The sequence below is a fragment of the Chinchilla lanigera genome, unplaced genomic scaffold, assembly GCF_000276665.1.
Source record: "Chinchilla lanigera isolate Chin_1 unplaced genomic scaffold, ChiLan1.0 scaffold00021, whole genome shotgun sequence".
NCBI classification, from domain to species: domain Eukaryota; kingdom Metazoa; phylum Chordata; class Mammalia; order Rodentia; family Chinchillidae; genus Chinchilla; species Chinchilla lanigera.
The window spans coordinates 9857139-9872801 of record NW_004955422.1 but is presented as its reverse complement, the minus strand read 5'-3'; the positions used below and the strand labels follow the sequence as shown (position 1 = coordinate 9872801).

The following is a 15663-nucleotide window of genomic DNA, read 5'->3' as shown; positions in this document are numbered from 1 at the left end:
GTCTCAGACGTGGGCATTGGTGTCAGCTGACGGCCAACCATCTGATCCAGCATCCCCTTGCAGCTCAGGGCACATACACAGGTCAGACTCGGATTGCACTGGTGTGACAATCCCGGTCCAGTGGACTTACGTCCCCAGGCAGTTCAGGGTACAGGCAAAACCCAGACACAAACTACAGGGTTGACAGTTTGTGAACCACCTGATTCTGTGTCTCTAGTCCGTTCAGGACACATACAGGGACCAGCTGTTGGCCCGCTGGCTAGCAAAGACTGCCCCTGCCTTCAACCCCCTAGGGGGTCCTGGTGAAAGTAAAGCACAGACTCAGACTGCGGGATCAGCAGCTCTTGGAGCACTTGCTCACTCAGCGCAGGGAGCACCCAGGGAGGGGCTACACACTCCCCCCCCCCCAGCCAGAGAAGTCCCTGAGGCTTCTGAGTGAGGACCTCCTGTCTGCCACAGGTGCAGGGAGGGCAGAGACTCAGTCTGTAATGGCAGTGGGGTCCTGGGTCACCCACTCTGCCCCCAGGAAGTAGATGGGAAATACCTGGCTCTCTCTGGGAGTTTCAGCTGGGAACCGTGGCAGTGTGAGTAAAGCATGGACTCAAACCACGGGACCAGCAGCTCTTGGAGCACTCACTCACTCGGTGCAACCATAGACTTTGTTTTGTCAACATAAGGTTCTACCAGGAACAGAACAATTTCCAAGTACTTATCCTTCCCAGTAAGTCTGATCTCACAATTTGACTGTCAGCACAGGCTGAGATCACATACCATTAATCAGACCCTTTAAACTAGTATAGCGTATTGCCCATCTTTCTAACAATAATTCATGGCCACTAGACTTTCTTCTTTCAATCCACTTAAAATATTTTTATGTAGTCCTTGATTATGTCTAGCCTAGAGTCTGTATTAGTTACCTGAAAATTGTTGTGTTTACTTATTTTAATTATTGCAACATCTCTTGCAGATAACACTAAACATCTTCTCAGATGAATTTTACTCAGAGCATGTGGATGTATTTTATAGTGATAGAGAGAAACGAACATAGTTTTTGGACACTCACATACCAACAATAACTCTTTAGAGAGCAATTTTCAGTTTGACCTTTATAACTACTCTCTCGTACTCATGCTTCATTTTTTACTTCAATTGGTAATGTACTACCGAGTTTCATACTATTATGCTTTGAATGGTTTTTAACCGTTTCCAGAAATTAAGTCCATCTCTAAGAGAGGAAGGACAATTGTTGAACATCTTCAGAGAAATGAAGCATAGATTCTGAAGGTGATGGAAAGTGAACTTCCAGAATGTTTTTGGAAAAAGGCAATATTGCTGGAATAAATGTATACTCTGCTAAAGCAGCACATTTAAATGCTTGCATGTATTTGTCAGAAAGAAGTTTCATTGTTTTAAAGTCAAATGGGCTCATTTTTGATGACTTAAAAAACCTATTTTTATACAAATGTATTGTCCCTAAAACCAAATCATCACACACACACAAACACTCTGAAACAGCCTACAATGGTGAGCTATGAATTTGACTATGTAGCTCAGTGAGTTCAAAACTAAATCACTTAGACGATCACATCTTGATTTCATCTAGTACAAAACAAACACAGGGTAATAGTTCTTTAGCTATTGTAGACAAATCAAGATAAGAGGCTATATCTACCTCTTGAGGAAATATTGCCTTTGCGCTCTGTAAAAGATATTTTAACTTCAGCTTACGTCCTTTCTACTAACAAACAGAAAAGAAATCAAAGTACAGTGATGTTGAAAAAGTTAGTTTAATTTTAGCTTTATTCAAGTAACTACAAATGTTATTAATTTGAACAAAGTAGTAAAATCAGAAGACGTCTACATTTTATTATTATGTAGATGTTTGAAATAAAAATTTAAATCAACTTTACACCAGATCATTCAACAAGAATATTCATCAGGCAACATTATTGAAAGAGAGAGAATATGATTTGGTTTGTCCTACTGAACTCCTGTATCTGGGACATGCAGGTATTAGTACAAGAACTTGTACTCTGGGGTTTCATTTCCTGTTATTTCATGTGTCTCCTAAGATTGGTAATATTACTTCAAGAATTTTGGAATTTGGATGAATAAAGATGAATAAAGACTATGACTAAATAGCTTAGGATAAGATGAAATATTTTTCCAGAAAAAATGTTCTGGATCAGAAAATATTTATTTTTAAATTCATCTAATTATCAACTGAAGTCTTAAACGTCAAAATTAACAGTCAGTTTAACTGCTTACTAAGTATCCAATTGAACCTTGGCAAAGGCAGTAATCTTGTAATATTCACTGATAGCAAACTGCAATTGTTAACTAGGCACATACACATTACACAAATTTTTAAATCCCCATTTACAACCTTCTGCCTGTTCTCTTCATGAAAATTGTAAAATTTTTATTGTTTTGAGGAAATAATCGATATTGTTCTGTGAGATTTATTTGGCAGTCATTGCTCAGTATATTCTTGCTCAACTTTTCTCCCCAGAATGCTAATATCATTGGTGTTATTTTTCTTTGTGAAAGCTCATTCAAATAATGGGTTCAAGTACTGGCTTTGGCACATCTTCAATGTATCATATTGTAGGGAGGGGGAATCTCTGAAGACAGTGCAGTGAATTACCTTAATTCAAAAACATATGCCCAAATTGTTGTAGATTATTTTTTCCTTTCATGTAAGTAGAGATTATATATAAATTTAAGTTGTTCTGCTCATGGGTATAATCCAAGAGGTCACCTAGTGATCTATAAAAAACACTAGTGTGGGATCTTGGTTTGAATTTCTCGCTAATTACCAAATTATTATATTGCACACAGAAATCAGTTCCTTTATATTAGCTTCCTTTGGGTTAAGTTTGTCTTATGTATGAAAAATCTGAAACAAAGCTTTTGTAAATAGATAGGGGATGCAGGGTTAACAAGGGAGGGAAATGGGAAAAAAAGAAGAACTAAGATATATTATATACAGCTACAAATTCTCTATGATAAGGTAATCAATATGTATGGCAAACATGTACTGTTAAAAAATAAAATGAAAAATTCTCATTTAAGATATCTTTAAGGAAAAGATTTTTAAAATGTATAGGCTCCAGAATAACTGTGTTTAGCAATATATTACAACACTAGACCTTAAGCCAAACAACTAAAAGAAAACATAGGCATATTCAATAAACAAAAACTGAAGAAATGTGTGTATCATTGTCATGATTTAACAAATATGTTTGAAAATAAATGCACCGGAATCTGAGATTTCTTTTCGCAAAACTAATCAAACAATCTTCTAAAAAAGGATTTTTTGGCAGGAGTCAAAACTTTCCCAGAACCTTTTTTGCGGACAGATTTCATTGGAGGCTTTTTTAAGGGCAGGGCTCTTTTTGGAGTTTGTAGTGTTCTTGCTATTTGCACATGCTCATTGCAGTAATACTTGTTGCTCCCTTCTGACAGATGGATGAGTGTGCGTTCTGCCAGATCCATGCACTGGGCATGGACCCAGTGCCCATCTCCATGAGAACAATAAATCATGGCAGGTTTGTTGAGCTCAGTTGAATAGAATGGTACCCAAGTGTTGATATCCACATCACAAGTAGCACAGCATGTTATCCAGTAGCCTGTCACAGACTCATCTTCTTCATCATCTTCATTGTAGGTGTCAAATTCATCATCACCATCAAAACTATTTGCTTCTGCACTGAAACAAAATTCTTCTGAATCTTCAAAGGGTGTAGAGTCTCCTGGATCTTCCGTTGATGTCTGACTGTTTGTGATAGTTTTCTGATCTTCACTCACATCATCATCACAGCATTTCAGCAGATAAAAATAGAATGCTTCAGAAACAGCCTGTTTATTGTCTCCTGGAATGCCAAGGAAAACAGTTCCCTTCCCCATGTTATTTCCAAACCATATCTTGCTGTGCTTAATATCTGGGGTCCAATCTGGGGTTTCCATCTCACAGATTTTTATCTTGTTGTCTTCCAAAGAGACAATGTTGCAGACCATTCTCTTTTGATTTTCAAGTTGATAGCCACCAACGATAACAAATTCATCATTGTTAGTTTGGGTCAGGATTGCACTAGAGACAGAGATTCCTCCTGACAAGACTGTGCAATTCACAGCTGGGCTGCCCAAGGGGAGATCAACCTTTATTCTGTACAGGTTAGCAGGGCGGATGTTACTGGCAAGCGAATGTCCTCCTAAAATATAAACGGTATCATTTTTGGCAATCGAGACATGAAAAGATAGTCCATCCTGAAGTTCTGGAAGAACATATGATGTAGCACACCCAAATTCAAAATCCACCAAGAAAACGTGGGGCAAGCAATCAGCTACACTGTTCCACTTTTCTGTGGTTCTTTGGGTGGAAGGCATGTACGATCGTCCTCCAAAAAGCACTCCCACACTTTTCCCTCGACTGTACACCACATCAATGGAATGGCCATATCTGGCTTCAGGGACATCTCCTACCAAGTCTTTCTCTGTGCAGCGGAAGGTAACCTTTTTGTTGCTCTTGCAAACAATAGACATGACATAAATTTTATCTGAAAGCTCATTGTTTGGTGTTTTCCCTCCATGGATGATATACTGATACTTTTCAGACTCCAAGTTTCCTTTGAATGTACAAGTGGCTGGGTAGCGAAGAGGGGGAAGGTAGCAGGAATCCTTAGAGAAAATTGTAGGCTTCAGTTTGAGATGGTTGTGCTTCACATCAAAATGGAAAACGCCAGTGGGGCAGGATCTCTTTGGCCAGCCTTTCTGGCCAAAGAAGAAAACTTGTCCATCAAAATTCATCAGTGAGAAGCCTGGTTGAATTAAGGCTACGTTGTTAGCAACTGTTACCATCTGCAGAGACATATTTTCCAATCGGCAGTAGATCTTTTATCTGAAAGAATTATAAAATAAAATGATTTAGACTATATTCACATAAATCACTATGTTCAGATTTCTTCACATGCAAAAAAGTGTTTTTTTAAAAAAAGTCCTCCTATAAGCTCTTAGTACAACCGGATGAACAAAATTCAGGCAGTTAGGTATTGAAAAGGAGACAGAACCTTCTCACTTAATACAACCCAAGCAGCTGGGACATATTTTGGAGCAGGACTGTGAGCCCTTAGGTTTCTGGGAAATGTAGTTCTTTTCCTCTAAGATTCCTTACACCTTAGCTGAAAGAACTACATTTCCCAGAAATCCTCTTTGTGTCGTAGGGTAGCTATGATAATTGTTTTCCTTGTTCCAAAGGGGGAGACTTCTAGGATGACTCTCTGAATAAGGACGCCAAAAGTGCGAAGTGACTTGATGTGAGCGGAGGCGCAGACCACTGGGTCACGGGAGGTGAGAGAAGTTGGCACACACCCAACCTTGGGTTCCGAGAAAGCTACAACACCAGGATGGGTGTCTGGCAAATCCATGTCTTAGAATTGCCTGATCCTCTCCTGGCACTCCTACAAACAGGTGACCCAGTGGGAGGCACAGCTGCCTTTGGCCCGAGTATGGTTGCCTGGAAACCACACTGTAAAGGGACGCCATGGCGGAGCTGTCGTTAAAAACTTCCCTGAACGCTTTGGAGCTCGGCTCAGAATTGCACCCTGGAGGGTACTTGAGTTGCTGAGGCAGGGCGTTAAAAGTGCTGTGGATGTTACACAAACTGTGATGATCTTAGAGAACCAGATACCTGGCCTGCAGGGGGAAATTGTTTGTTAATGATTTTATTATTTTGCTTTTAGTAATGGAGATGTACTAATTAGACTTCTGCAAGTACCAGTGTAAAGGCCTTGGTTTTCTTATCTGCCTTTTCTCCTGTTTTAAAGATCATTTTAGGGAGGCAGACAAGATTCCTAAACACATCTTCCCCTTCCCCCTTCTAGGAAGATAGTCTTAGGAGCTTTTATTTCAAATCTCTTTCGAGCTCATGAACTTTGAGGTAATTCTTTAGCAATTGTCCAGTAAGCAGGCACTAAGCAAAAAGGTGCCAGAATTATTCAGGATTTCATGTTTGTATTATGACATTTAAAATGATATATCTAGAAGTAAATTTGATAACTTTTAATTTTATTATTGCTACTTCACTTTTGAAGATGTAAAGTACATTTCCTGTTTGCCAGGGAAATTTTAGGCACCAAAAGTTAAGGGGCACAAAATAAAACAGATTCATTGATAGAGTAAAAAATTAACATACTTAAAAGCAGAATAGCTAGATACAGTGCCAGCTCTGTCACTTAATATATGACTGGCTAGATTCAAATCCCTGCTCTGTCGCTTACTAAGTCTATGACTTTGGGCAAGTTATTTAATCTCTCTATGCCTCAGTTTTCTCATCTGTAAAATGAGATAATTATGCCTACTTCACAGGTTGATGTCAATTATGATTAGTAACTTAATACACGTAAAGCACTTGGGACAACTTCTCACCCTGAATGATAGTTATGATTATTCTTGATTTTATCAAAAATAAGATTGTTACAGCACAGTATCTGCCACTGATGACAACTGATACAAGGCTGGAAATAGTTAGAAGGGGCTTTAACATATTGGAATCTGTTCAGTGGGTATAAACTTTTGAACTAATAAGTTGGGTAAATATATCTGCTGAGGGTGCTGGTGGTGAGTTAGTGTAAATAAAAAGGGATATTTTATTCTTGTTATTATATCTAATCTTTCATTAAATATGCAGGACCTAAAGTTAGATTTTCTGAGTCCAAATCTGGGGCTCTGACACTTACTTGTTGTGTTGCCTCGGGTAAATTATTTTCTCTATTTTTCTCCCTGGAAAATGAAGGCAATATTAGTACCTACTTATTGGATTGCATTGAGAAATAAATGCAATAACTCATGTAAATCACATAGCAAATGATTAATATTAGTTGGTACTATAATTTATTTTTATTGGTTGGACCATTCTGAATCTAGTTGTTCTGATGAAATGTTGATTTTTTATTTTCATTTTTTGCCTTGAAGCACTTTTGTAGATGAGATGTCATTACTTGCTAGACATTCTCTTGTAGTTAATAAGTTTTTAGTTTACTTGGGAGGTTCTTCAAGGTATGATCTTATAATAATTAGCTCGTGGGCTCTTAAACCAAGTGAGGAAGTGGTGCCTAAGATTTACTATTGCCAGATCTATGAAAGCAAGCCTTTCTGTTCCTCAGACCATAGTGGTTTGTAAATTCAGCAATTTACCCTGCTTGTAAAATGACCTAGGCAAGTGTTGTATTTATTCATGGGCTATACAGGTATATGTAAGAGAAGAAATTCCAATAAGTAAGAAAGTTCTATCCATAGGAACAAAAAGCAAATGTTATTGACTCACAATTCAGTAAATGAAAACTGTAGGTGATTATTATCAGTGTATTGAGTGATTATTTTCTGAGAGTTTCTCCATTTTGGGTCGAGGGAGCCTTGTTGCCAAAGCTTGCTTATTTTAAATACCTATAAAGACTGATACTGGGATATTTTACTTTACTTATGTGATTATGTTTTCTGTAGAGTAGACCATTGTATCTCTTCCAAGGTTTTAATGTAACTATACTATATTAGTCTTATCTTGGCTTTTAAAAAAGTTTTAAAGGATTATACTAGATCAAAAATAACCCGCTGAAGAATTTTTCTTTAAATAGGCTAGACAAAAAGAGGCAGATTTTTAAAAAATAAGACACTGTTCTTCAACTGAGGAAAATTTCAAAGTTCACACATTAAAGATTCCTTTTAAAAGGCAGAAATATAGGACTGATACACTTACACAATTTTCCCAACCCCATGCTAACGTTCCTCAGCAGGGAGATTTTCATTTATTCACTTTGAAGCCAGGGAATATTTGAGTATCAAAAGCGGACTAATGGTGTAAGGTCTGGGTTTGTAGTTTCCTGGCTCTGAACTCACTTGTTTTTCTTTCCAAAGAAAAATAGTGTACTCTGAAGCGTTACATCTTACTGATCAGTGCTGCCCGTGTTTCCTGATGGCTCCAAAATAGCAAGTAACCTCATGTACAAGACATCCAGTGCCTCATAACTACAGGCACTTAGTGTGTGAGTTAACACTGTTTTGCATGGTTAATCAGATTGGAAGCGTACATTATTTGATTTTTCTGCTGGCAGTAAGACCAGAATTAAGTTTTTCTTCCTACATTAATGCCAGAGAAACATTTATGTACTAAGATTAATAAGAGTGCTCTGAAGGTATAGGAATTAAATCCTTGCAAGCAGCCGGAGAACAGGAGGCCCCACGTTTCCTAAATTCTGCTTCATCCCTTCCCCATTTGACCTGCAGACCATCTGCAACTCACATGTTGCTGAAGTGTGTGTCATCATTCCCTTCAAGTTTACAAACAAGCTTTGTTAGAAATGAAGGTATTGGACCTACCTGAAGGCCAGAGGGCCTGCTCACCCCTCTCTGAATCTTTGCCGCTAAACCAGGTATTAAAATCAGCACTTGGGAAAGGTTCACCCACTGCCTACTATGACTGCAGCAAGCAGAAGGCTGATGGCCGAGGGAGTGCTTATGGTGCCTACAGATGTTCTAGTGAACGCTGATCTAACGGGAGCAACTGACTGTGACCTCTTTATTTTTCCTCTTTGATGGTTGAGGGAGGTATCCACCAGGGTGTAACTCACAGTTTAACTATTTCATTGCCAACAACAATGAAAACACAATTCAGTATTTATTGGTAAAGTCAAACAAAAAAAAAGAAACGAAAAGAAAAAGAAAAGGTCTGGTTGAAACCCGATTAACTTTTTTTTTTAAACTAGTTTTTTTTTTAAATTAATGCATGTTTGAGATACATGATAGTTAAATTCACCTTGGGGAATTAGTACATATACACAGTGCATTGTAATCCTTTTTACTTCCTCTTTAAATTGAAGTGCTTTTCCAGGATCTTACTCAGAAGGCAGGGATTGTGATGACTGGGGGTCTCTATCAACTTCATGCCAGGCAGCTGCCGTGTGTGATATTGTACAGTGAATAATTAAGAAAATGAGGCTTGGGGCCCAGCTGGCCTGGTTTCCTTTGTCAGCTCTGTAAGTTTCCTGGTGGAGTCCCTAACCCTCTACCTTGTTTCTCCTTGTCTGAAATGGAGACACAGAAATACATATCTCAAATGATTGTTAGGAGACTTGTTAGGAGACTAACAAGTGAAGTGAGGTAATAAATGTAAAGTCCTCAGCCAAGGAAGACATTAAGATTCCACAGTTCTCTTGTTAGCAAAACTACCTTTGTAAATTTTAATAGTTGCGTAGAATTTTATTGACTGAATATCATATGATTTTCCTAACCATCCATTATTTTTGGTCATTTAAATTAGGACTCACGTGGCTTAGATGATAGAATGTCATGATATAGGCAGGCAAATCTGGGTTTGAGTTTTAATTCTGCAACTCACTAGATGAGTGGCCTCTTTGGGCTTTCTTTTTCTTTTAATCTTTAAAGTCAGGAATATACCGATGTTGTTGTAAGGACTTACAGATATTTAGTGTCCAGTAAGAAGGACATACAGGAGAAATCTTGCCTAACGATGATAATGTTATAGAGGCGCTTGAATGACTACTTCATTTATTAAAGATACATTTTCAGGGCTGACCTTTAAAAAAATACGTACAGCTTGTTGACTCTCATCTATCTTTTAAAAAAGAACCGCCAACTCCTCTAGTTACTTCCATGATGATTTTTGCTCTCTGCAAAAGAATATTTGTAATTTCCCTAATCTGTTAGTACTATTATAGAATGATGTTGATACTTGAAATTACAGCAGTAATGACAGCTCTCATAAGGTTATATTTCCAGTAAATGCAAAATAGAAACAAACCATGGTTAATTTAGGAAAGTGTTTTAGCCTTTAGGTTTAATGGACATCAAAAATTAGGTAATTTGTAGTATAGTAGTTAGTTGCTGAACTGGTAAACTGTCTCCCAAAGGGGTTAGAGATTAGTATAGTAGCCCTTCTTTATCCCTGGTTTCATTTTCCTTGGTTTCACTTGCCTGTTCAGGTACGTTCTGAAAATATTAAGTGGAAAATTCCAGCAATAAGCAGTTCATAGGTTTTCTTCTTTTTCTTTTTTTTTTTTTTTTTTTTTTTTAGTACTGGGAATTGAACTCAGGACCTTGCACTTGCCAGGCAGGTGCTTTTGCCCCTGAGCTATATTCCCGGCCCATAGGTTTTCAACTGTACATTGTTTAAATTGTATGCTGTTCCACTATGTGCAAAATCATGTGGTGAATTAGAAAAGAAAATTATAGACTCAGGCCTTTCCCTTAAAGAATATACATGGTACCAGGATGCAGCAGCTTTTAATTGCTGATGAGCACAACTACATTCGTCCCACATTCACCCGTTTAAAAAAAGTTTTTTAGGAATTTGTCATGACATTACGATTATAGACTGCTCAGCCTTTTTTTGAGACAGACTTAAATTCAGATTTCTACTAGAATGTATAGATTTGTCCTTCCTTGATCAAGACACAGTGGAGAGTGAACGTGTCAATCTGTTACAGAATTAAACAACTTTATTTCATGGGAGAGAAAAAAGACCTAGTAGTAACTGACAAAAAAGGAAGAATCACCAAGGGGAAAAAAAGTTACAAAAAACCATTTCAAGCCCAGTACCTTTATTTTTACATTCAGACAAATGTCTTAAGGATAGAAAGTTAAATAACTTGCCAAGGACACACGGGTCTGTGTACATGGCGGCTTGGGGAGGCAGAGCAGAGACACTGTTTTGTGGACTCATGGCTGTTTTAAGAAGTACGGTGTCCCCCCAAGCGTTTGCACCCACATGTTGCAAGTGGAGGAGCCACATAAATCACATTATCACTTCACGAAATGCCCTGTGTTGAAATAAGACGAGTGGTAGCTTTTCATAGTATTAGGGTAGACATAGACAATTATTCCTTGTTTGATAAGTGGCCCATTTCTAAGGTACTAGTACACAGAGTATCGGAAAGGGAGGTGTTTGGTTTGTGGAGTGAATTCCGCAAGTAGGAGTCACAACCGAAACTGGCAAAGAAGAAAAAGGAGGAAGGAAACACAAAGAAGGAAGCAATCTACAGTTAGGGTGATGGATTGTCAAGAGAAGAACGTGACAAATGACTTGTCATTTTTTATTTAAAGCAATTAAATATGGCCATCCGACCAGGATGACTGATACCTTGCTATGAAAGTTCCATGCCCCCTGTTTTAAGGTGGCTTGTTTGCTTTAAAATAGAATGGAGGTGCCTCAGAGGAGTTTTGTATTACTGTGCTGGAAAAACAATCACTTAAATTTATTTTTGCAGGAAGGAGTTTGTGATCCTTTGCAAATAAAAAACATGTTGGCAAGGAAGAAATTTGTACAGAGGTGCATGTGCAGTTATGTTGTGTATGTTGAGGCAAAACTGCAAAAGAAATTTTAAGAGAAATTAGCAGCTGGGGAAGCATTGCATTATTCTGAAAACCCATTTATTATTCCACAGCCATAGGAAGTTTAGAATTTAAAATAGCTGAGAAGCACCTCTCAAAAATCTTACTTCTGTTAAGAGAATGCCAAATGAAAAGGTCAATTTTATTTGCAAGATCTGGCATTTGGAAACACTTAGAAATGTATTCCTATAGGCACAGTTGATTTAGTTCAGTTGCTGTACACATGCTCCTAACCAGCTGTGTGGGTTTTGCTTGAAAGTTGGCTTTTCGGTATTGTAAAAGTGCTGTGCATGGTGCAGGTGGCCATGGGGCTCAGGAAGTTGGAGAGAAAGAGATCACTCTCATTAAGTGAGGATGCTTTTGTGTCGTTGTTATGCAATGTAAATAAGCATTAACACATTTATACTTAAGTGTTCCCTTTTAAGAACTTCACAAGCAATGGGACATAATAAAAATATTCCTCTTCAAATTCTTATTCCTTGAATTCGTGTATAAATTTCATGTAAAATAAAATTGCAGCCTTTGCCATAAATGGGTTAATAGATGTTGCCTATCAAATGAAGGTGGGATTCCATTTGAGCTAACAAAGCTTGTATGATTGAAACACTGTTGCATGATTATATATTATATAGTTATAAATTTGACTGAGAATCCCTATTTCTTTATGGATCAACAACCTTATTAGGGGCCTTTGGAGAAATGTTCCCGGAAATATTTCGCACAGTAACTTCCCGTAAGTCACCGGTAATATTTCCGAGGTTAGGAGATGGGTTTTGAATATGGTTGAAGTATCTGTAGGGTAAATTTTCTTGATAAATGTAGTATGCAAGAGATGAGTTAATGTGCTTGTAGGGGGCAAAGGTAAAGTGTTCATTTGTGTTTTACTGAACAGTAAAATTTTCAAAAAAGTGATGGAACAGAAAGGGCAGTGAAAGGCCAGCTTCTTGATAGCAAAAATGATGTATTTTCTGGGTTTGTCCTGTGAGTATTCCCTGCAGATTCCTTGTGCAAAGTTAATCTGTGTTTTTTTGTTTTTTATGATGGGAAGTGTGCAGGGAGAGTTCAAATGCTTAACTGTTTGCATTTTTCTTTGTTTAATGGAATTAATAACTGTGTAATTGAAAACAGTCTAATAGTTGATCTGCCTCCATGAGTCAGTGCAGACATTTCTGGGTGGACTTAAATGGCTGGGAGGAAGTGTATATTTTGGGGAGATAAAACTGATTATGCACTTTATGCAGTCTGTCATTGGACAGAAAGGCCTAATGAGTGAGAGCCTCAAGAAACCTCATTATAGTAGTTTGGATGGGTGAGAAGGAATGGGATGCAAATCTTTCAAGCGGAAAGTTTCTGCCTAAGCATGTAATTTTGTAGATGAGCATTATTCCCATCCCCCAGAGCTTTCTGAAGGGGGAAATAATAACACATCTGAGATCCAGTGCTGTCAGTAAACTTTTATTTTTGTGATACTGGGGATTGCAGCCAGGGTGTGCTGAACTGTGTCTGTAATCCTCACTCCACCTTTTTTTTTTTCTTTTTCTTGAGACAAGGTCTTGCTATAATAGTTCAGGATGGTCTTGAACTCACTGTGTAGCCCAGGCTGGCCTTGAAGTCATGCTGATCCCACCTCAGCCTCCCAAGTGATGGGATTACAGAAGTGTGACTGCACGCTTGGCTTCTCAATAAACATCTAGAGATAATTTTCTTTTCCCTTAATTGGCTTACTTTTCTCCTTTGCTCCTTTCTCCCTTTCCCTTTTAAGCTTTTAATTTTGAAATAAATGTAGAATCATAGGTTAGATATATGAGAGGTTGCAAAGAAATGTTCAGGGAAGTCCCATGAGCCCTTAGTCTAGCCTTCTGACAGTGAACATTTTGCAAAACTGTAGCATAATAGGAAAGTTAGAAAATTGATGTGGTTTTCATTCAGATTTCTCCTGTTAGTCATAGGCTCATTTGTGTGTATAGCTCAGTTATATCAAGTGTAATCTTGTATAACAATTATCACAATAAAGATACCCAGCTGTACACAAGACTTGATATGCAGCCCTCCCCTCTCCAACCCCAGCAACCATGAGATCTGTTGTTTAGCTCTATAATTACATTATTTTACAAATGTAAAATAATAGTATTTATCATAGTATTAGGGTAGACATAGACAATTATTCCTCGTTTAATAATTTATATAAAAATCTTGGTGTTTATAACAACTTACTGGAGATATTAAAGCATTCCATACCTTTTACATGTTAGAACATGCTTGTCAGTAGGAGTTTATAACTTGAAGTGCAGTGCATTCTTTGAAGCTAGAATTGTGTAGTGGATTGACAACTGTTGGTCACCTTATAAACCCCAGCTGAACTGAGTAAGCGTGGTGCAGTGTGGGAGGCCCACCGGAGGACTGTTGCCAGCAGCATAAGAGGCAGAACTGGAGAAGAAGAAATGAGGCTGTTGGGAGCTGGTAGAAGCTGTAAGGAGCTGTTGGTTCTGTTGGAGGAGCTTGTCGTGCTGGCTTTCCTGATGAACTTGGCAGTTTTCAACCTCCAAGGAGCTCGGGACCTTGTTAGCACTGAGAATGGCTTCGGTTCTCTTTGTGGGAGCTCTGGTCCTCACTTTGAGCATCACTTGCTGGCTCCGGAGGGGAAGATGGTGCACTGGTGGTCTCCTGGAGAAGCTTGCTGCATTGCCTTTCTTATTGGGAACTTGGCCATCTTGACCATTGGAGGAGCTCGGGACCTCACTGTTGCTGAGGATGGCTGTGGTACCTTTCAGGGGAGCTCTGGTTCTTACTTTGACCATCGCTTCCTGGCTCCAGTTTAGATCCCTCAGCCTGCTAGCACAGATCCTTCATCCTGCTGGCATAGACTTCCTCAATTCCGCCACTGACCTTTGGGCCTTCGCATCACAGATCCATGAAACAGGCCTGCATGAGATATTGTAATGGGCCCTGGGCTTCCAGTTGGATTCATGGGAGGTGTTGTTATGAGCTCTAGGTCTTAAGGTGGACTTATGCAGGAGATTATCGTGGGATCCAGGCCCTCAGCTGGATTCTTAGTCTATAGTGTGTGGACAGATTTCCTGCACTCTTTTGTACATCGTTCTTTGGGTGACTATTATAAATAATCATATAAAATATGTGTGCTGTATTATATTGTTCTCCCTTGCAAAATAAGTCCCAAACCTTGACAAATTGTATATTTTTATTTCATCTTGGTAAAAAATAGTGAATGAGTTTAGGTTCTTTTCTATTTTATAAGATATGTTTTGTTTCACATTTCTAGCTTCATTATTTCTTTTATCGCTTTGTTTTCTTGGGTGTATTTGTAACTCTCTAAAATCAAAGCGTACATATATGCTCAGTCTCAAGATGTTTTTTCTATTACTGGGGTTTGGAATGCAATTGGAGGCCTAGGTACACCCATCCATGGTGAGTTTACTGCTTTGTGTTTAATTTCTGCTGGCATCATGTGTATTGTAAAGTTCATAATTACAGAGTCTCATTATTGTTTACGATGAGAGAACTACATGTTACCGCTTGCCATTCATTGCTAAAAACCCCACCTGAAATTTCTTTCCAAGATTTATTCATTTATTCCATAGAATTAGACCAGGTTAGTGTCATGTTTCCCTCAACTCAAAGAGTCTGAATTTCTGTCAGTGAATTTCTTTTGCTCTTAATGTGATGTAAAAGACGTAAAAGAAATCAGAGGATATAGAATCTTTGTAATTCAGTCAAGGAAGAAGAAATCAATTCATACCTTGTCTTTTCTGTCACATACATGAATCTGTGTAGTTACAGTGCAGCTTGGTCTTTTGGAGATTTGACCATTCATACAAATACAAAAAGACAGCCAGCCAGTGAAGTCCCAAGGTTGACCGTGTCATTTCCTTAGCCAAGGTGAGGTGTTTTGATAACATCTCATCTTCTTTCCAGCATAGCAGTAGATTCTGATCACATTTTGAGAGAAGACTCACTTATTTATTTATTTATTTTAAAAATAAAATAGGAAAACATTAACAGACAGACAACCTTTTACAAAATAGCAAAAGAGCAGTACAGACAATATGGAGTTAGAAACAAAGTGGTAGAAAATTAACAATGCTTGTTGTATTACATATTGATATCTTCAAAGTGGTTTCTCATGAAAACGGATAGAGACATGCAATATTGATCAATCAAGGACTCAATGACAATTTCTTTCAGCAAAGAAATAGAAGACAGTAGAACAACTATGTTAACTATCCTGTGTATACATACATA

The 15663-nt window shown here is 38.1% G+C and overlaps 2 protein-coding genes across 3 annotated transcripts in view; one reads left to right on the top strand and one right to left on the bottom strand.

The window, feature by feature from the left end:
• Positions 1-3069: 3069 nt before the first annotated feature.
• Rag2 (recombination activating gene 2) lies at positions 3070-5495 on the bottom strand. Its single transcript, XM_005384100.1, has 2 exons — positions 5376-5495; positions 3070-4900 (listed from the first exon to the last, which is right to left on the bottom strand). Exon 2 carries the CDS (start codon positions 4870-4872, stop codon positions 3289-3291), a length of 1584 nt encoding a protein of 527 aa, XP_005384157.1. The 5' UTR covers positions 4873-4900; positions 5376-5495; the 3' UTR covers positions 3070-3288.
• LOC102003882 (chromosome unknown open reading frame, human C11orf74) overlaps positions 5222-15663 on the top strand; it is a 63569-nt gene continuing 53127 nt past the window's right edge. The window contains exon 1 of one of the 2 annotated variants that reach the window (XM_005384101.2): positions 5222-5349. The gene's annotated coding sequence lies outside the window, so the exon portion shown is untranslated. Of the gene's footprint in view, positions 5350-5534; positions 5611-15663 lie in introns of those variants that run through there. The other variant, XM_005384102.1, reaches the window with a different exon arrangement.